The sequence below is a fragment of the Pundamilia nyererei genome, unplaced genomic scaffold (assembly GCF_000239375.1).
Source record: "Pundamilia nyererei isolate P.nyererei 1_Seehausen unplaced genomic scaffold, PunNye1.0 scaffold00005, whole genome shotgun sequence".
NCBI lineage: Eukaryota > Metazoa > Chordata > Actinopteri > Cichliformes > Cichlidae > Pundamilia > Pundamilia nyererei.
The window spans coordinates 141,137-161,875 of NW_005187406.1; the positions used below are offsets into that span (position 1 = coordinate 141,137).

Genomic DNA, 20,739 nt, shown 5'->3' on the forward strand with positions numbered 1-20,739 from the left:
GCTGCTCTATTGAAAATGATAAATCTAACCTCTGACACAACGGCAACACACGGACGGTGACTGTACTTTAGTTAGTCATACGTCCTCATGAAAGGAAAACTCCTGCTATCCATCCAAAGCCTAGTAACTAGATTAACGTCAAAGGACCAAGGTGTGTCTTCTAGGAAAAATTAAGAAAAGCTGACCAACAATTAAAGATACTACACTGTCATTGAACCACCATTACACATTGAATACATGCTTTCCATGAGCCGGGGAAACACATACTGACACTCACCTCACGGTCGCTGCACCGCTATGAATAAATGTTCCTCGACTCAAAGCCACTCGTGTCAGACGGGCAAAGACTGCTGCTATAGACATGATGGACAACCGGTCATCTTACTCAACACTACGAAACTGAAGGTTTGCCCAGCAAAACCTTTTCAGTCAGGTCATGTAACACACCATTGTGCAACCTTCAATTCTCTCCGGCCAGAAACAGCGAGAGACGCTGGTTATGACCGGCTGTCTCTAACCCATAGAATAATTTATTATTCTATTATTATTATTAGCAGTAGTGTGACTATATCTAAAGATAATGGCACATTTAGGCTTGAAAGTATAATTACTTCGATTTTACACCGTACCACCAGTCTGCATTTTATTTTATTTGTGAGCATTTTAAGTACTTTTGAGCTACAGCGTATTGTCTTATTTATAATATTCTTTCTTTTTTATTAGTGAATTGTTTTTTGTTTGTTTTATTATGGTTTGTGTTTATGTATTTATTTATTATTTATTGATATTAAATAGTCTCCAGGTTCCCACTTCATTTAATATTTTGAGATTTCTTTCAGTAGTTTGTTCTTCGAGTTTTTAAACATGTTACACCCACCGACCAATCACAAAACACGGGTAGCCAATCGTCCAATCAGGCTTCACTTGAGCGGCACCGCTTCCTGGTTGACTTTCCACGCGCCTGTGTGCTTTCCAGAGTTTGGCACGCAACGCAGCTCAGGTTGGTTTAAGGTTTTTAGTAAAAACAACGTGGTCAAAGTAGTGTTTAGCCCATATACCTGCTGCTTGTTGTTATGTCATAAAGTGGATAATGTGTTTCTTTTTACCTTAAACCTTGTCTGTCCGTGTACTTCATTCAGTAAACGTGTGTGCTGGTCTTCAGTAATATACACGCTTGTGTTGGTTTGCAGGAGTAATTTATCTCATGGCCAAGGACAAATCGTTGAAATCAAAACCTCTTAAGAGGAAGGATCTGGGTCCATCTGATGACCGTACAGAAATAATGGACACTGAAGTAAATACGAAGAGGAAAAAGATGGATGCAGACGTGAGTAGCACAGAGAATGGTATTTTACAGCACTACCTGAAATCAGTCACAGTATCATTAACACTTTGTTTTTAAAGCAGGAGGCTCCTGCTCACATGTCTCAGCTAACAAACACAACAGATGATAAAAAACGGAAAAAGAACAAGAAGAGCAAAAAGGAACGAGTGAACCAAACCGTAGAGCAAGCAGAGGTGAGAATGTTCACTGCTGAAAATGTGACTTAAAGACTTTATTTGGCTCTTTGTAGGTAGTCAGCTAGTTTACAGTGTTTTACCGTGAAAAAATCTTTTTTGTGACATAATCATGGTAAAGCATAGAGCAGCGTGGCAAACATGTAATAACACAGATAATGAACTGACAGGTAATAAATTTAAATTTTTGGCACTGAGACATGCTGTCATTCAGTTCAGAGAGACTTTTATGCTTGCATGATTCATTTAAATAACACTGATGTGTCTCAATTTTACATTAAAAACAGTCAGATCTGTACAAAAATTAGGATCCATGTTTTGATATTTAGCACTGAATGGCGCTTTTACCCCACAGCACAGATGATTTTCATGTGTTTTGGTGAAACCATGTATATACAGTTTATTCAAGGAGGGTACTCAGTTGGCAGGAGGATGTCACAGTTTGGATGTGATGAGTTGCTCATACTGTCGTCCTTTGCTGCTGGTTCGTTGATGGGTTTTCTCGAGGGGGTCCTGTTCAGCTTGGACCATCGGCTTTTATCCTGGAAAAAAAGCCTCAACTTTTCCCTAAAGGCCTCCCCGAGGAAGCCGTAGATGAGAGGATTCAGGCAGCTGTTGGAGAAAGCCGCCAGCCTGACGGCGTGACCTGTCAAGGGGTAATCCTGCCACAGCGTGCCCCCGTTCGTGTCGCCCCTCACGAGGTGCACACTTATAAACACGTTCTCTGGCAGCCAGCAGAGGAAGAAGACGACCACAGCGGCTGAGATGAGTCGCAGGGCTTTCTGCCTGCGAGGCCTCTGCAGGGGGCTGTTTAGTTCCCAGAGGCTGCATTTGAGCACCCGTGCTATTCTCCAGTAGCACACCCCCAGGATGCAGAAGGGCAGCAAGAATCCCAGCATCACCTCCAGCCACTGAATCTGAGTCACGTTGGCGAAGCAGAAATGAAGCTCTCCGGCGTGTTGCACTTGAGCTACAGCGAAAGGCAGCAAGGTGAGCAGGGACGAAGACGTCCAGATGAGGCAGCAGCTGAGCCGTGCGTGTGGTATGCTGCGACCCATGGAGTTGGTCAGCGCGACGAAGCGGTCGAGGCTCATCCAGGTCAGAAAGAAGACGCTACTGTACATGTTGGCCTGTTGGAAGAGGTTCATGAAAGTGCAGAGGCCGGCCTTGTCGTAGTAGCCCTTTTTAAGATTGAACACCTCAATCAGAGAGTCAGCTACCAGAAAGAGGTCAGCCATGGCCAAATTCACGAAGTAGCAATCTGGAGGTGTCATGCGGCCCCTGTGGTTAAGGTTGACCACTATAATAAGGATATTCCCAACAAGACCGACAGGAAACAGGAATATGGTGTAGAGGCTGGAGAGGATGAGGCTGATAAAATAATAATTATCCGAAGCTGCCTCCGGACAATCGGAGGCGACTGCCTGTGTGTCATTTGGATGTGCACTGAAGTTATTGTCAGCAATGACTTTGTAGTCCACATTTATGGTCATGTTCATGTTCCCCTTTTGTCTTTAGCTGTTGTTAGCAGCATCCAAACACTAAGTTGCCATAGTTCCTAGATTTTTGAAGACTAAGTAGTTGCTGAGGAGCCTGCGGTACCATCAGTTCCCTCTTTGTGTGAGCGGTAGCTTTTGGATAGAGTGAGGTGCTGATGCCACTGTTTCCCCTAGACAGAAAGAAGAAGCGAAATGAAGTCAACAGCCTGTTTCACTTTCTTAAAACATCAATTAATTTCAATTCACATCAATACAGTTGCATTTATATAGCAAAAAATCAAAGAACAGTCAGCTCAAAGGGCTTTATATTGTAAGGTACAGACTCTACAATGTTACAGAGCAAACCCCAACAATCAGACGACCCGTGTGAGCAAGCCCTTGGGAACAGGGAGAAGGAAAAACTTCCTTTTAACAGGAAGCAGCCTCAAGACTAAAGGAGGGGCAGCCAAAAAGTAGACGTCCAGGAGGTAATAATTCTGTACACAACATCAATAAATACATTAATTCCCCGTTTTTTTCCAATGCAGTTTTTTCTCTCCACTGTTGCCAAGGGCTTGCTCAAAAGAAAGTTACGTACACTGAGAGCACTGCTGTATTGAACTGAACCAAATAAAACTGAGTGAAATGTGACTGGCTGTCACTGGCTTGCTTCTAAGAGGTGACACAGATTGTTTTGCTCGCTGTGGCGGGCAGGTCGTGCTGTCTAGATAGCAGCCGTCTGAATCATCATTTTAATGTGACAAATTACAAAACTATGTGATAGTTCACTGTGTTTTACTTCAGCTCTAGTTATTGCCCAAACATCGGGAGCATCACAGAATTTTCTCGCCTTTAACAAATGACAAAGAATGATTAATTAAACCATTAATCACTGATTCGTTTTTAATGGAAACAGAAGCAGAGGTACTGCAGTGACACATTATGTTGCCTCATGTAAGATGAGCAAAGCTAACTTGTCATGTTAGCAGAGCTGAAACGAGCACTGATACTGTCTAGTTGACCGTACCCTTGAAGAGATATCCCATAAAAATTCATTATTGATGCGACTTTTAAGTGGATGTGTATCTGTTTAAAGTGCAGCCGCTTTGAATATATTCATACAGTCAAAAAGAATACTTTCCGAGATCCTTCATCTAACTTATCAGATCTTAAAGATGCTTACGAGCGTTTAGAAATTTAAACTCCCAACCAGAAGCACCTCCAGGCTGTAGGATTCGTTGTATGTTAGTTCAAAGCGTTTAATATCAAACAGGTAAGCCATAACATGCTGAGGAGATACTTGGAAACTATAAGGAAAGCTAAACTGGTGATAAACAAATTAAGGCGTCATATAAAAGAGCTTGGACTCACCTGTGATTTCTCGGTCTGCGTGTATTGTCCTCCCTCTCCGTTAACGCTGGCAGTAAAAAGTGGTTTCAGTATGAATGCGGAGAAATGTTTACAGCCACCCACCACTTGCAACAAGAAACACAAACACACAATGCAGGCGCGTCTTCATATCGCAGCTTTTGAGCCAAATGTGTAAAAGTCTTTTTAAAATGAAACCTTTACTACTTTTTATTGGCAGTACTGTCACTTGGCAGTTTGATCATCCCCTATTTTTATCAGTGTGTGGGTATAATTTTATTGCTTATGATTATATCAATTTGAGACATGAGGTCGTCTTGTCAACACTGGCATGAAAGCACGCAAACACGGTCATGATTGTGTAATGTTAAAATATGTAAACATGGGAGTCGATCTGTCTCTGGACAGCACATTTACACTAAACAAGGTGGACATGCAGACATGCATAATTTCACTTAGTGTCTCCTTGTTTCACATTACTTGAAAACCCCAGAAAGACGGTTTGTGCAGGAACACAAACTGTGCGCTTTGTTCTGGTTTGTAGGGTGGTGTCTGAATCTTTTATCACTTTATATGTGATGATTTTAAAACTGTAAGTAGCATTCATAAGAGCCCCGATTTCAGCAATCACTATTGTGACAGTTAAGTTAAGACCAGCTTCTTAATGAACTCTACTCCCGCATTCACTTTCCTGGTTCCTGGGTTTGTGTCGCTCCGTGTTGCCACCGATGCAAAACGTTATCCACGCGGATCGCTTATTCCTAGAACTGGTGCCCATGAATTTCTTGAAAAGTGTTCATCTGATTCAGTAACTTTTTTTTTTTTTATTCAAGCATAATTACATGAGGGCTCGTTGACACTGTTGGCATAAATATAGACTCTGACTTTGGTTTTCCTAGACTTAATTTTTCCTATGTGGCTTTCAGGGAGCTGCAGAGGTTTTTCCAAGCATTTGTCTTAATGGACTTTTGTGTAAATCAGGCTTATGCAAACAGAGTTTCCAAGAAAAGACATTTTCCCGGGAACAGGTTAAAAATTCATACAGAATCTCATGTAATAATAGCTCCTTTTTAATTCCCTGATTAAAGAAATAAATCATTTGAATTGACATAACATGGCAAGATAATGCACAGTAACAAGATATAAAGCATTTTTTTTCTCCTCTTTTTGTACATTTTGTAAATGAAATGTTAAAAAAAATACATTTGATGAGAGTTCTGCAAGCTTTCAGTGACTGGATAGATAGTGAGGTGGTCCATAACAGGTAAGACATTAAATCTGATGCATGGGAAGAGCTCTGTCCTAGCAAACAGACACATTTCTTAAGACTCGATGTCCTCCAGAGTGTCTGTGATCTCAATGTGCGGAGCTATGATGTTCCTGTTGGGCTGTGGCCCTGGACGTCGGCAGCAGTCCCGCAGCCGCCTGATCACTCCATAGAGGCTTTCCCGACATGGCCTGTGCATGAACAGGACGAGCAGCAGGCTCACGCTGCTCCCTGAGAACAGCACAAACTCAGACACACTCAAAAATGCTTGCTGGTGGAACGTCAGCTGTCTTTCACTATTAATCAGAGCCCCTCTAAGCAGCGCCACGCTGTAGAAGAGCTGGCAGATGAGCGTAAAACCGGTGACCGCCAGGAACACAGGGCCTTCCTCAGAGCCGGAGAGGAAACGTCCATTCGACTCCCTCTGGCGGATACAGCCACCTATCAGAAGTCCCAGTTGGAGGATGTAGGGAATCAGGAAGACCAAACACAGCCTAGCAACTGCGTATGAAACACCATCTGTGGTGGGATCCATCAAACAGTTGCCCTCTTTCTGCAAATCTCCTCTGGGTCCACGAATGCCAGCCAGCACCAGAGAAATGAGTACAGAAGTGATGCCCACTAGTGCCGCACAGACACGAGACTTTCTCAGCAGGTGATTGGATGGAGGATCAAAGGTGACGACGGATGCCATGAGCACTAAGACCAGCAGGCCACACAGAGAGGCTATGTTGATGGTAAAGGAGAGTGCGGCACAGCCTAAAGCTGTGGTGTTTAGGTAGGCAGGTCTGTGGGCCACCGTGTGCAAAGAGAGGAGCAGGAGCAGCAGCTGGAAGCCACAAAACACCCAGAGGAGGCAGCCGAGCCAAGCCAGCCTCTTGTGGGCGCGATAAGTCTGAATGAAACTGTAAAGCAGGAAGCAGCCTGCTAAGAGACCGAAGGTAGCAAGCAAACTGTAGACGTAGTTGATTAAGTCATTGGCTGCAATCTTGACTAAAACAGAGTTGTCCGTGGTCTTGACGCTGCTCTCTGTGATGTTGACGCTGCTCTGTGTGATGTTGACGCTGCTCTGTGTGATGTTGACGCTGCTCTGTGTGATGGCAGAAGAGATGGAAAATTGAGATGTGGGGCTCGTCGGCGCGGTAGGCGAGCCTGTGCTGTAATCAGACTGAAAATCAAAGCAAAAAACAGCCACTGATGAGAATCAGAAGATTTCCTCAAAAACAGAAGTCCAGTGATTTGAAAACACTTGAATATACGTGCATGAATCACTATGAAGACTTTCCACAGGAACACAGAAATTACAACACAGAGTTCCTTCCTAAATGAACTCAAAGTTGAGCTAAAATCTTAACTGTATGCAAAGAACTTTAAAAATACACCGTGTATGAAGACGTATCAAGTAAAAAGTTGTAGTTTTGTTTTCTGTGAGGATTTTCTCTGAGTCTTTGTTTGCTTCCCTTTGAGGACCTGCCCGTTCAGTAGAAACACATGTTTCCACTTACCATTTTTGCTTCCGTCACCCGCTCGTCTGTTTTGTATCCACCGGCCCGACGCTGCTACCGCCTGAGTCAAAGCTCCGAAAACGATGCTGTTCGCATGGACACAAGTGCTCATCATACAAAAGGCTTTTCTATTTCTGTGGGCAATGCCCAGGCAGCATACTTTCAGAATGACTTTTTGGCCATGTGACCAAAATCTCTTCTTCCCCTCCCTTTTTTTTTCTTCTTTTCATCACCACCAGAGGTCGGCTAAATCGGAGAGCATAGTGTGTCCCTTGTTCAACTTCCTCTGGCATAAAAGTCTTTAAGTTGTGCTGTGTTTACATCCTATAACAAGGAAATGTTTTTCAAATTATTATTATTTAAAAACTTCTTCAGCAGTTCTGTGAAGCTGAATTGTTTCATTGTCTTTTTTTTTTTTTGTTGGCTATTTATAAACCATCCAAGTGCATGTACAGTGGTGTGTGCTCTGCGAACGCACTGCTGAAACTGTCTGGGTACTGCACAAAAAAAGCGTGCTATGGTGAACTCGTAATACTGTATGCACAGGAAACGTTGCCCAGAGCTGCAGAGCAAGAGGAAGTGATCTAAACCTGAAAACTGCTTTTGACTTTTGACTCATCTGTCTGCAAAAACACAGTAAAATATCACATTTAGTTTGCATTTAGCGGAGTTAAAATTGGCATGTGCATAAGAAGCAGTTTGCGATCAAATGATTTCATTTTCGCTGCGACTTATTTGTGCGTTTGCTTTGCTTTGTTGTGACAGGTTCTTGATCCACCCAGCTGTCCTGAGGGGACAGCTGAGGCAGAGGGGCTCGAGGACTTGAGTCCCGATAAGAAGAGGGTCCTGGAGAGGAAGCTGAAGAAGATTCGGAAAAAGGAGGAGAAGAAAAAGCTCAAAGCGGAGGGAGTGACTTTGGAGCAAACAAAACCATCTGGACCCAGTGCACAACAGCAGGCCTTAGACTACCTCACGTGGTAAGAATAGGGTCCAGAGGATTACCAGGATGCAATCAAAATGCATTATGGGATGTGTAGCAGCTGATTTATGAATTAAAACCCAGGATATCGTATAATTATTCTTTTTTTTATGTTGTAAAAGCTCACCACTAGATTACTGGATCCTCTTTTTTACTCAAAATATTTTTATTGAACAATTATGAATACTGTTAACAAAAAAGAGGGGCGATTGATACCAACAAAACCTTTCCTTGCAAACCACACAGAAGTTAGCTGCAACACAACTGAGCTTCACATTCCCATTAACACAGTAAAACATACAGAATGGTAGGTCGTCTGACCTCTATGGAATAAGCAAATGTGATAGTCAGCAGGAAGATCCTTAAATTGAAGGTTAGAGAAGTTTTTATTCTGGCTGGAGCACTGGACCTTTTCAAGACTGAGACACGTCATGAGATGAGCAAGCCGCTGAACATGGGTGGGCGGGGCAGCAGCCTTCCACCTCGTCAAAATGGCACGTCTAGCCAGGAGGGAACCAAAAGACAGCACCCGATGTTTTGCCCCGGTGATATACTTATCATCCTTACCCACTGTACCAAAGAGAGCAAGTAGGGGGTTGAGAGCCAGTTTCAGGCCGGCAGCCTTGTTCACGGTGCAGAAAACTCATCTGGATTTAGATAAGTGGGCCCTATGAACTACTTTGAATTGTAATAGGGAGGGGCGTGCACAGAGTGATGTGGAATTTACCAGAGGACTGAATCCCAAACGTCATCTGACATAGATATACCTAACTCCTTCTCCCATGTGTGTTTGAGGCCTTCAAAGGGAGCTGAAGTTACACTGCACAGTTTGTTATAGATGTGAGAGATTATACCTTTGCCTGAGAGTTGCAAACTAAGGAGCTCGTCCAGTAAGTTAGCAGCTGGAGCTTCTGGAAAATTTGAGAGGTGGGATTGCAAAAAATGCCTGAGTTGTAAATATCTAAAAAAAAGTGAGTTTTGGGAAGAGTGTATTTTGCTGACAGCTATTGTGTATAAAGAGACCTTTAAAGTAAATAACACCTGCTCGAAACCAGACCTGAAACAAATTGTCCAAAGTGGGAGGGAGGAATAGGTGATTTGATAAGATGGGGCTTTGAAGTGAGACATTTTTAAGATTTAAATGTCTCCTGAACTGAGCCCACACCCTGAGGGAGTGCTGAATTATCGGATTATATGTGAAGTCCATTGGCCATTGAAGTTGTCAATGGATAAAGGGAGGGAAGAACCGAGAAAGGAGGCAAGAGAAATACCCTGAGTTGATTCTAACTCCATTGCCAGCCAAGTGGTAGGGCCCGCTCGATTTCTGGCTATTAGTATAAACTGAAGCAACAGGAGTCAAATATATGTACTTGATCCATGAGATGAAATTTGAACCGAACCCAAATCTTTCCATCACAGCAGATAAATAGTTCGATCACTGGATTCTCTTAACATAACATACACGGGAAGACTTTCTCAGAAATGATTCATAATTCTAGCATTTAATAAGTTGTTGTTGTTGTAGTGAATCATGGGGGTGGAAGTATGTACTTTCTGCAATAGTTACACTGCAGCCCACAGTGGTTTTTGCCTTTGCAGCTGGGCTGAAAACCGTTCACGGTGGAAGTTCCAGAAGACGAGGCAGACGTGGTTACTGCAGCACCTCTTTGATTCTGAAAAGGTAAAATTACCCAACATTCCTCCTGAACGATGGGGGTGACAGGGGGTTTTCTCAGCTTTGTTTTAGACTGGTCAACCGCTACGCTCTTTCTTCCTCTTTCTGTTATTAAATAACACTCTCTATTCTCAATCCAAAACTATTTGTCATTTTTAAGCAGAAGAGAATAAGTAAAAATGGTAAAGCTATAAGAAGTTGAAATGTTTACAAACATTTTCATGTAATTCATGTTATCCTCATTTTTGAATCTGTCTGAAGAGAACACTGACAGGAGATGCTCCACATTAGCGTCACTAGTATCGTAATGATTTGTCACCCTGTAGCCAAGAGTCTCTATAATATGTATACAGAGAATCAACAAGATTAAAGTAGGTTCTTCTCAGATTCCAGACGACACGTTTTCGGTGCTGCTTCAGTACCTGGAGGGGCTTCGTGGAAGTGGCAAGGACACAACCGTGCAGAAGGCCTTATCCCTGGTGGAGGAATCTGGAAAAGCACCAGAAGACACAGTCATCCAGCAGAGGGCACACAGAGCCAGAGAAGTTATCCAGCTATTATCCTGAGCCACAAATATTACAGAGAGACTCGCAAAAAGACTAAACTCTGTTCACAGGACTGAAGGATCGGCCTGATCTAAGGCTTGGGCTAAAGAGGTTTTAAATAAACGGTCCCTGTTTGTGTTGCCAGTATTATTCACCTGTTTTAATAATTAAAAGTGTTACTTTATCACCTCTGTTTCTTTACATTACTTGTGTGTTATGTTGGTTGGTAGTTATCAGTCAGGAAAGCCATGTCATACAATATGAAGGCAGATTAATGTTTTATTCAAATGTACAGAAGCTGTTTGTAAATCCTTTTTTCAACTCCAGCAAGTAACTCAGAGGTTACTGTTCAACTTTGCCAGTATGGGCAGATCACTTCGGAGAGATGTGAATCCCTCAAAGTCAAACAGATAGCTGGAAGACCTTTTGAGTAACATCTCAGGAATGTTTGTAGCTAAGACATGTTTGTGCACGTCAAGGCCCATAATCAGTGAAGCCACTGAACTGAATAACTTTTCTTTTGCACTCTCCTTGTAATCACAGTAGCAAACACATACCAGACCGCTGGGTTATGTTCTCTACATACATTTTATATTTGCTTATCATCTGGTTTTTGTGACTAACTCAGTAAGTGTGCGGGTGATTAATTTTATCCGCATCTTTCACAGACTATTAATATAGCAGTGTTGTGCGTATCTCAATCGGGCAAAAGTGAAGTCGGAAATGACCGGCTGTTACTTCTTTGAGTGCAGTATGACAGGAACATGTGTTTGAGTCTTAATATAGGACGCAAACACAGAGGAAGGAAACAAAGTCAATATCTAGCCTAGCTGTGATGACTTCATTTCCTATACAAATGCACCCAAATATAACACAAAGACACAAATGCTTTTCAGCCACTTTATATATATGGACGATGTTTTTCGGTTACTTGCATATGCATGAACAAAAGAATTTACTCCTCATTTTAGTATATCTTGTCAGGATATTGAAATATGCAAACATGGAAATGCAGAGTAAAAGGCAAAAACAGTCTGAGCTTGAAAATCAATATTTTGTGTGACTACCTTTACTCTTCAACACAGTCTGAACTCTTTAAGTCTGTGTGTAAAGTAGTGTTCAGGAATAGTTCTCCAGACTGGCCTTTTGAAGAGTAGCTGTCTGACAGCCACCCTTCTACCTTTGTCCATTTCTGTTGAGGCTTCAGTGAACAGTAGGTGCTTCTTAGATTCTATGTCAGATTGGCTGGATATTTTCCCCTCATGTCTTACGGACATGACGTTCTGCTGTCGATTTATTGTTTTAGGCTTAACAGACAAACAAAACTGGACTGTAAACATTTTCAAAGCTCATTTTATTTCTCATGCACGATGGTGCCTTTTCATAGTCTTGGAGAGCTCAGTGATGAATCCTCGACAAAAAAAAGAAATTACCCACTCTCAGCTACGCTTGCAAAATTTTATTCTGCAGTACCAACAGCCTGAGCTCTACCAGTGTTGTCCGGTTACTTTATGCGTCTCTCTGATGCTGATCAACAAACTCCGCTCGGGTGCTTTGGCTCGTTTTTGCTCCAGGTAATCTTCACTGAACATCAATGAGTCCGTTGTCTCCTCTTAAGTGTTGATCCTTAACCGTCACGCTCACTGTACCTTTTGCGTCATCTGTCACATATAGGGGAAAAAAATCATTCATATAAACTGTACGAGACTTAAATGAGTGAAGACTGACTTCACTCACTTGTCTCAGAAGTAAAAGGAATGTTATGTTGAGTAAGAAGAGCTCGCAATCTCTCAGTCTCTTCTCTCAGTTTTTGGTAGTCCTGTAGAAAAAATATACAAAAAAAAACACTATTGAGCTTGTATTGTGATTTTGTTGTCATGTTAGAAGAGATACTACTTTGAAAGGTTACGCACCGCTTTACATTTCTCTAAAGAGTTTTGCCTTGCTGAATCAGCTGCTGCCTCTTGAACCTTGACTTTTACTTTCCGACTCTTCAGCAGTCCGGCGTCCTCAAAAATATCCTTTAAGAGATTGTTGTATCCCTGGAGCACATGTACAAAGTGTAAACATAACCATTCCACGAATAATTAAAATGTACATAACAAAGGACACCTTGAAATGTGTGTACCATAACAGAGCTCAATCAGAGGTGTCTGATTTTCAGCTACAATAACTGTACATAAAAGATGGACACAAAGCTGTAAACAGACCGTTTTCGGTGTTGTCATATTTTTGACGTTTTGAAAACTCATGTGATGAATGAGGAAACTGAAGGACGCTGCATGATAATATGGGTGCACTTCTGAATCACAAGTATGCTGTTTTATGTTCATTTTTCATTCTAATAGACATGCTAACACATACTGTACTCAACAAAATTTGAGTACAGTATGTGTTAAGCAGCTGAGAAGATGAACTAATCTGGAAGGTGTTTACTGATAATGTAAATCAAGTGAGCAGTAGACTTATTTTCTCCTAGACGTCTTTACAACTGGACGTCTTTTTGCAAACAGGTGACTCGCCCCCTGGTGGCCATTAAAAAGAATGCAGCTTTAAAGCGCTTGAATTTTAGCTTCACTAAGTCTATTGTTTATATCCACTATATTTTCTGCATCTACATTTCATCATCTCACAGGTGGCATAAACTGACATAGATGAAAAGCATAGAGGAAGCAAGTCATTCTGCAGTATTTGTTTACCTACCAAACTGGCCCTCACCTGTTCAGTTATAAGTCCTTCATAGCGAGCCTGCTCCGCTTCATCCCATTCCTTCTGTAGCTCCTCTTTCAGAGTTGGATACACTTTAAAAGAGCACAGAATTTATAAGTAACCCTATCCCCATTGGCATGAAAGTAAGTCCTGCTTAACTTACCTAAAAGAGAATGTGGATGGCAAACAAGGGGGGTCTCAAAGGTTAGCGAGTACACACAGGTACTGGGCTCTGAGACTTGAGCGAGCTTGCTTCTTGTGCTGCAGACCAGAATCACCTGCAGATCCACGACAAGAAAGAAAGAAAACACAATTTCTTATTCATGTTGCTGAGTAAGAAAGTAATTCCCAGTTCCACATATTTATTCTTAGACTCTAGTCGAGATCTCCACTGACTGAAACAGCTCCCTTCCCCCACTCACTCTAAGCCACTTTTGTTCCAATTGATTGACCCCCATAAAAGGCAGGTCTGAACAGCAAGTTAGTATATGGCAGAAAACAAGGAAAAGCATAACTTTAAGGGTTGATGGGATGATTTGCTAGTTGTCTTTGACTCGGTTTGGCACTAGTTGTTATGTTTACATGCACAATACATTCAAGCAGTAATTAGCATTGCAAAGTGTTGGCCTCATATTCAAGACGGGGCCCAAAATCTTGTCAGTGGATTACCAGGAGGATTTTAAAGGTTTAGATACCTTTGTTTCTCTGTTTCTGTTTCCACAAGTGTCGCCGTCTCTCATCCACATGCTGGTGAAAGTGTTGTTTGCCATTTCCCACTCTTGCCAGATCCTGCAAGGACCAAACACAAACCTGACTCCCACAAGAAGCCAACAGCTTGCTTCACACATTTACATCTAGTTTGTGTTTTGTTTCTGGAGCTTCTTACCCCAAGATCCCACTGTAGGCATTCCACCTAAATGTTTGCTCATGCTGAGTGACGTTGTGAAATGGACAGAATTCATATTTATACCTGCAAAGTGAGGACAACATGCTATTGTTTGTTTTGTATTTTCCAGACGCTCAGATCCAACATGTAATAAGCTAATGGTCTGCACTGTGGAGAGATGGTGGAATATACTACTGTGTGACAGGTTAAATACATACGTCGACTCCGTGAGACTGAAGCACTTTCCAGCAAGCTGATGAAGGTGCACTGGGCCTTAAGGAGGAAATCATTGCTCATATGATGAGACAGAAAATCTAAAGGACCCTTTAGTCAACATTTAGAACATTTTACATATAATTTAATGAATTGAGGCTTTCAATCAGGATTAAGTGGGCTGAAGCAGTGAAACTCCCTCTTTTGTCAGTGTAAAGAAATCTAATAAAACATTTAGTCCCTGAAATGTCACAATATAAGAAAAAAAGTGCAAAGATAAAGAAATCTGTCAGCGTGACTCTTTGGGCTTAAATTGTGAGAAATAAATGTCAGAAATGCCAGAAAAAAGTTCTGGTAGTTCATCGCCTTGAGTGTACTACAACTATAAGACAAAGGTTTTGCTATGGTATGAATGGAGGAAAACTCATGAAATACACTTATAAGTCAGAAATCTACGCCTCCTTTCCTCTTTATGTTTAAATATTTAAATGATGAGTTTGTTTTACCAGACACTGGAGCTGGGGTCACTTTAGGTTGCAGTCTGCTGCCCTGAGCCACAAAAGGGTTGTTCAGCCTGGACACAAAGTAGATCCATTAGCAGCAGGCCAAAACTGCGCAATGTGAACTTATTTTGCTTCACGTACCCAAATGTGTTTGGCTCTTCGACTATCTTCATTTTACCGGCGGATCCATAGTTAACTGCATTAAAAACAAGCCGAGATCAGACACACGAGCTCTGTTTAGATTAAAATCTCTGAATGAAGCTGCGCAGTAAAGCTGTACTTACTGAACAGATACACGCAGACAAAACACAAACTCATTAAATGAGCTACTCGGTAACTGAAACAACGCATTATTATTTACGTTATGAAGGCGTTAAAGTGTTACTTTTCTGTCTACATTTCCTCTTTTGCTCGTTCCGGTCAGGTGACACGCCACGTGATCAAAATAAGCCGTGAGCATGCGTGTTTTTCATATGGGACTGCGACGTGCTTACCACGATACGAAGCCAATCAAGCTAGGTTATACTTCATATGAAAGTGTTTCCGGATGAAAGGAGACTACTACTACTTTGTGATAAAGTCTTGAAAGTTGCTTATGTCTAATTCCTATTGCAAATAAGAAGTTTTTGCGTCTCTTTTTTTGGGCAGTTCTCTTTGTTAGACGATACTGTTGTCAGCAGGATAGCCAGATAGCTTAAGTCATACTTCTTGGTCAGTTCATTGCAGTGACAGTCTGACAGTGACAGTTAACTAACTAGCAGCATGGGACGAAAGAAGCAGGGAAAGTTTGTCCGTCCTGACAACAAGGGCAAAGACAAACGTCACAAAATGAAAGGGAAATCTTTAGAGGCCTTTACAGAAGAAATGCACACTGCTTTGGAAGGTAGTGTATTGATTATTTCTAATGCAAAAATGTTTAACATGTTGGCTGTAAGGCATGCTATTTACATTAGCGTCTTCATCATGAAATGCTGTTTACACTAGGAAAAAGTGTCCATTGCTCAGGACTGATAACACTCGATATGGTGTAAACTCTTGAGAGATCTGAGATTGTGAACTTTCTCTCCTCAGCAAGTCTTCACAGGGAGGAAGGAGCAGAGGCCCCTCAGGTGAAGCTTCCTTGCCCACTTGCCATGTGGGAGTTGGGTCACTGCGATCCCAAACGTTGTACTGGCAGAAAGTTGGTGAGGAAGGGCTTTGTACGCAACCTGAGACTCAATCAGAGATTCAACGGGCTCATACTGAGTCCAATGGGCACGAAGTATGTGACGCCAGCAGACAGGTTTGTTCAGCTGTTTCCTCTGTACTTCAGCCAATGAAATCAAAGAATCTGTAGCCATAGACCACCTCATATAACTATTTATATACACATTTTGATGCACACCTGTTTAGTTACTCATTAACAAGTGTTCTCAGGGTGAAAATGTTTTTTTTTTTATGCCAGTGTTCAGAGTAACAACAGTAGGTGAAATAAACACGCGTTAGGACCATGAAATACAGAAGAACATTATTAAAATACAATGTGGACTCTTGAAGTAAATTAGATACGGCAGCAGAAGACCACACTGGGTCAGCTAAGAACAGGAAACTGAGGCAACAATTCACACAAGTTCATCAAAACTGAACAAAAGTTTTTGGAAAAATGTTGCCTGCTCTGATGAGTCTCGATTTCTGCTGACACATTTGGATGGTAAACAACACAAAAACATGGATCCATCCTGCCTTGTATCAGCAAGTCCAGCTGCTGCTGCTGGTGTAAATGTGTGGAAATATTTTGTCGGCACACTTTGGACCCTAGAGTACCAACAGAGTAGTGTTTTAGCACCACAGACTACTTGAGTTTTGTTTCTGATGATGTCCATCCCTTTATGGCCACAGTGTACCCATCTCATGGTAGCTGCTTCCATCATCTAAGCCTGGTTTCTTGACTGTAGTAAAATGACAGCTTCAATTGCCAGATCTCAATCCAGAAGTTTTGAATCATGGATGTATATCTACAACAACTGTTATATTCTGTCATGTCGATATGGACCAAAATCTCTGAGGAACAAGGTTTCAAACTCCTTGTTGAATCTATTCCATGAAGAATTAAGCTAGTTGGGAAGGCAAAAGGGGTACAACCCAGGACTAGCAAAGTGTACTTAATAAAGTGTCCCCTGAGTGTAAAGGCCCTCCTTTTAGGTTTATTACTTGATTATTTACTCCATGTAGAGCTTGATCTTAAAGATCAGTCATATTAAAAACTTGAGACATTCCAATGCATTGTTATATTAAAACAAATGTTACTATATCAAAGTGTTTTGTTGGTTATGAAAATTAAATAAATTCTATAATTTGTGTCACTGTTGTGATGCAATCCAAAGCGATTTTTTTCTCTCCATGTTTTGTCTGCACAGAGAGATTGTGGCCAACAATGGGCTCGCAGTGATTGATTGCTCCTGGGCCAAACTGGAGGAGACACCCTTCAATAAGATGGTTGGAAGTCATCCCAGGTTACTGCCGTACCTCGTAGCTGCGAACCCTGTAAATTATGGCAAGCCTTGCAAGTTGTCCTGCGTTGAAGCTTTTGCTGCCACGTTCTGCATCGTAGGTAAGGGTTTAGGTTTAGTTATTCAGGAATACCGCAGCAACTGCTTTTTGTGTCTTGTTTTGGTTATGGCAGGTAAACTGTGACATATTGTTTCTGATATTGCAGGTTTTGAGGAACTGGCATTGCTCTTATTGAAGAAATTTAAATGGGGGACAACGTTTCTGGAGCTCAATAAAGTCCTGCTTGGCCGCTACGCTGCTTGTCAGTCGGAAGAAGAGCTCCTTGGTGTAGAGAAAGAGTTTCTCACTTCTAAACCAGAAGAAGAGGAGGAGTTTGGTAAATAACCTGGGGTTCTACGCAGTGTCTGGGTTTGTGTAGCAGTGGAGGTAGAGGGTCACTGTGTTTTGGTTCAACCTCTTTCTTATCTTAGCTGTAGTTTGGCTTCATGTACAAGTAGTGGCTCTTAAATAAATCACATTTATTGGACTTTAAGAGCTTTCAGATGACAGTTTCCAGTTTTAGTAACTGTTAAGTTTTAGTCGCATTTTTGTATCTTTGTAACTGTTGCAAGAACAATAAAAAAAACATATAGCATATGAAACATACAATAACAAGGCAAACACTGGGTGTTGCGATAGCAACAATATAACAATAAATAACAATAAAACAATTTGGAAAAAATATGTAAATGATTTAGTGCAAAATGAGACCTGCTGTAGTGCAGTTAAAAGTGGGCATGGATCATCAGTGTTTGCATTAGCTCCTACTACAAAGTAGTGATTTTTTTCTGGCAAAGAAACTTTGATTGTCTTTTGGGGTTACTGGTAAAACATTAGCTGTGTTAACCCTAAAACACTAAAACAGAACGCAGAAATCATGCAGCAGCAAAGCAGAAAACAAAGAGGCTGAAACAAGAAAATAAGACTAAAGCGGGAAGTTGTGTTGAAGTGGCTAGCTGTTGCATCACTTTAGATTTCCTAAAAACAAATACAAACTAGAAAAAAAATGACTTCGAAGGTAATTAGTTCTTGAAGGACCTCCTGAGTGCAAAAATCTTGAGCCACTCATGAGTGTTTCATATTTTGCGTAGAAAATGCAACGTAGGTGCAGTGATTTATTCAGACACATGCAAACAAATATGGAAATATAGCGTATAAGGCTAATATTATTCTAATGAGGTTGAAATTGAATATTTGATGTGACCACATTTATTCATCAACACAGCCTGAACTATTTCTGACTAGATTTCTGGTCCTTTTCTTTAAGTAGTCTTCATAAATGGTTCTCCAGGCTTCTTGAAGGACATTCATTCTTGGATGTTGGCTGCCTTTAGTTCTGTTCTCTGTCAAGAAGATCCCATACTGCTTCAGTAATGTTCAGGCCCAGGCTCTGGGGAGGCCGATCCATGACTGATAGTGTTCAACTGTCTGTTTTTCTATCCAGTTATGCTATTACTGCATTGGCAGTGTGTTTGCTGAAAAATTGAAGGCGTTGCCAGTTAGATGCTTTCCACATGGTGGTATCACCAGGTAGTGGATGAAAATTTGAATGTACATTCTTAAGTGTGTAAATTTTGGCAAGATACATTTTCCCAGCACCTCTCTCCTGAACTTCTCTGTATATAATGATGATGATTTGAATCAAAAATGTAAAATATTTTAATACTCTATTTTTTTCAGTCCAGTACTTCTTGTTTCCCTTCTTTAAGAATGGATTCTTGACATGGATTCCATTCATCTGACAGCATTGCTGATGAAGCAGTAGAAGGATCTTTCTTTAAAACATGACTTCCAGATGTTTCTGTTTACTGTAGGTAGTATCTTTAGGCCTGCCACTTTCTCTTGTCTTCCATTTGTCTAGTTTCTTCAAATTCTTTAAGGACATATGAAGACCATTTCGAGATGTGCCAAGGTTTTAGCTAAAAGCTCTTTGGGAATCACCTTGTTGGTGTAAAAATACTATTTCATGCTTGTTAAGCTGTTATCTTTGGGATTTTCATAAATTCAACAAAATAAATGAGAACAAACGATGTGTTTTTGTAACAAGAAAGTGCCTAAAGATACAAATTAAAGTTGGTTCTTGGCTTAATTTTCTGCAGTGTAGAAACAACAAAGGTCATCTCTTGAGTTGGGTCCCTTTGTGTGTTTGATTAATTCACGAGTCTGTGTTAAGTGGCTTGGTGGTCAGGTATTGGACTGGATTGAAAATGAGTGAAAAAGCAGCCACTATCCAAAGACAAACTTTGAAAGAGGTTCAGAGAGCCTGGAGAACTATTGCTTGAAACCACTTTGGAAGCAAATATTAAGAAATGAGGGATTTTTGCACAGTATTGTTGGTCATAATCAACTGTTTGATTCAAATGTATTTTTATTTTGGAAAGGTTCACTTTAGAAATGGCTTAATCTGAGTAATTGCTAATGAATAATTAGAATAATTTTTATAGTTTCTTGTTGTGACTCACATTTGCTAAATTGTCACGGGGAAACCAGTGTTCTCATATTTGTTTATAAGATATAAAACTCGTATTATTCTTAAGACTTTAAAGACACTTAGTAATGAATATTCCAAGGGGAAATAAATGTCATTATGAACTGTTTTATCTGATTGATTATTCTGTGGACATTGATATAACTGTTCCTTGCATTGTTTCCTTGCCTTGTAATCAGGCTGCCTTGTTGTTTCTTTTTCCTTTCCTTATTGGATTTTGACTCATTTAATTTTGCTTGCATCTCTGAACACATCTGGCTGTGATTAGGAAGTCAGTATCCAGGCTGATTGTCTGGAAATGTCTAGAATCTGGATGTGTATTTTTGTTGCTGAGTGACCTGTAGTGCTGAATTAACTGCCCTCGTAATGAAAGCTACACATCTGTTTTGTTCATAGATCCATTTGATGTTAACTCTGGAGTAGAATGCATGAATCTCAACAGACGTCAGTGGTAAGTATTGATCTAGCATTCATGTATCTATTACAATAATTGAATAAATGTACCAAGAAAACTTTGGTTATATTTGACTTTATATAAGTTAGTTCTCTTAGTGGTGATGTTTATATGGCATAAAAATTACCAGCATAATTTTAAAAATGGCAAGAATTCTCTTAAAATAGGCTTTAACGATTTGTTTCCTATGTTTACTGGGTTCATTTTTGTGTTTAGTGCACCTGTAGAAGATGACTCCAGTGAGGACACAGACTCCACAGAGGAAGATGACGAAGATGAGGCAGAAGATGAAGAAACGGAAAGCAATGAGGAGACAAAAACAAGCTCACATGACCATGATGAAGAGGATTGAATCAAAGACTTTACACTAAATTATATTTCAACCTTGGGTTTTTTTTAATACACGACTGTTTTAAAATGCTCAAAAAATATTTTGGCACATATGAATGGTTATGTTTTGTTTTGTTTGCTTATATGTCTACGTAAATTAATGAACTTTGATGCATGTCAACTAAATAGAAATAAAATAAGGGTGTTCATTATTATTATAATTATTATTATTACTGACATTTACACATTATATTCTTGGTTTATTGACAAAATATTTATTGGATTAAACTTG

At 40.7% G+C, this 20,739-nt stretch overlaps 4 protein-coding genes across 4 annotated transcripts; 2 read left to right on the forward strand and 2 right to left on the reverse strand.

Moving 5' to 3' along the window:
- The first annotated feature begins 908 nt into the window (after positions 1 to 908).
- On the forward strand, positions 909 to 10,580 carry chlsn (cholesin). The gene is made up of 6 exons (XM_005721945.2): positions 909 to 1,000; positions 1,191 to 1,327; positions 1,408 to 1,518; positions 7,902 to 8,113; positions 9,715 to 9,796; positions 10,177 to 10,580. The coding sequence occupies exons 2-6, from the start codon at positions 1,205 to 1,207 to the stop codon at positions 10,354 to 10,356; spliced, it is 708 nt and encodes a 235-aa protein (XP_005722002.2). The 5' UTR covers positions 909 to 1,000; positions 1,191 to 1,204; the 3' UTR covers positions 10,357 to 10,580.
- On the reverse strand, positions 1,839 to 3,017 carry LOC102200051 (G-protein coupled estrogen receptor 1-like). The gene has a single exon (XM_005721942.1). It carries the CDS (start codon positions 3,015 to 3,017, stop codon positions 1,923 to 1,925), a length of 1,095 nt encoding a protein of 364 aa, XP_005721999.1. The 3' UTR covers positions 1,839 to 1,922.
- A 1,090-nt stretch (positions 10,581 to 11,670) lies between the features above and the next one.
- gnptg (N-acetylglucosamine-1-phosphate transferase subunit gamma) lies at positions 11,671 to 15,089 on the reverse strand. Its single transcript, XM_005721573.1, has 11 exons — positions 14,931 to 15,089; positions 14,788 to 14,842; positions 14,650 to 14,717; positions 14,149 to 14,203; positions 13,931 to 14,014; positions 13,740 to 13,833; positions 13,208 to 13,322; positions 13,054 to 13,136; positions 12,249 to 12,377; positions 12,073 to 12,154; positions 11,671 to 11,996 (listed from the first exon to the last, which is right to left on the reverse strand). The coding sequence occupies exons 1-11, from the start codon at positions 14,995 to 14,997 to the stop codon at positions 11,917 to 11,919; spliced, it is 912 nt and encodes a 303-aa protein (XP_005721630.1). The 5' UTR covers positions 14,998 to 15,089; the 3' UTR covers positions 11,671 to 11,916.
- Positions 15,090 to 15,106: 17 nt separating this feature from the next.
- tsr3 (TSR3 ribosome maturation factor) lies at positions 15,107 to 20,680 on the forward strand. The gene is made up of 6 exons (XM_005721574.1): positions 15,107 to 15,529; positions 15,718 to 15,928; positions 17,043 to 17,236; positions 17,342 to 17,512; positions 20,060 to 20,114; positions 20,334 to 20,680. Exons 1-6 carry the CDS (start codon positions 15,409 to 15,411, stop codon positions 20,467 to 20,469), a joined length of 888 nt encoding a protein of 295 aa, XP_005721631.1. The 5' UTR covers positions 15,107 to 15,408; the 3' UTR covers positions 20,470 to 20,680.
- The last annotated feature ends 59 nt before the right edge of the window (positions 20,681 to 20,739 follow it).

Excerpts from the sequence above, each read along its gene's own strand:
- chlsn (XM_005721945.2), top strand. The coding sequence starts at position 1,205 with ATGGCCAAGGACAAATCGTTGAAATCAAAACCTCTTAAGAGGAAGGAT. Across the intron at positions 1,328-1,407 it reads GGAAAAAGATGGATGCAGAC|GAGGCTCCTGCTCACATGTC; the intron begins GTGAGTAGCACA and ends TTTTTAAAGCAG. Across the intron at positions 9,797-10,176 it reads ACCTCTTTGATTCTGAAAAG|ATTCCAGACGACACGTTTTC; the intron begins GTAAAATTACCC and ends GGTTCTTCTCAG.
- LOC102200051 (XM_005721942.1), bottom strand. The coding sequence starts at position 3,017 with ATGAACATGACCATAAATGTGGACTACAAAGTCATTGCTGACAATAAC.
- gnptg (XM_005721573.1), bottom strand. The coding sequence starts at position 14,997 with ATGCGTTGTTTCAGTTACCGAGTAGCTCATTTAATGAGTTTGTGTTTT. Across the intron at positions 14,843-14,930 it reads TGTCTGCGTGTATCTGTTCA|TTAACTATGGATCCGCCGGT; the intron begins GTAAGTACAGCT and ends TTTTTAATGCAG. Across the intron at positions 13,834-13,930 it reads GCCTACAGTGGGATCTTGGG|GATCTGGCAAGAGTGGGAAA; the intron begins GTAAGAAGCTCC and ends TGGTCCTTGCAG.
- tsr3 (XM_005721574.1), top strand. The coding sequence starts at position 15,409 with ATGGGACGAAAGAAGCAGGGAAAGTTTGTCCGTCCTGACAACAAGGGC. Across the intron at positions 15,929-17,042 it reads TATGTGACGCCAGCAGACAG|AGAGATTGTGGCCAACAATG; the intron begins GTTTGTTCAGCT and ends TTGTCTGCACAG. Across the intron at positions 20,115-20,333 it reads AATCTCAACAGACGTCAGTG|TGCACCTGTAGAAGATGACT; the intron begins GTAAGTATTGAT and ends TTTTGTGTTTAG.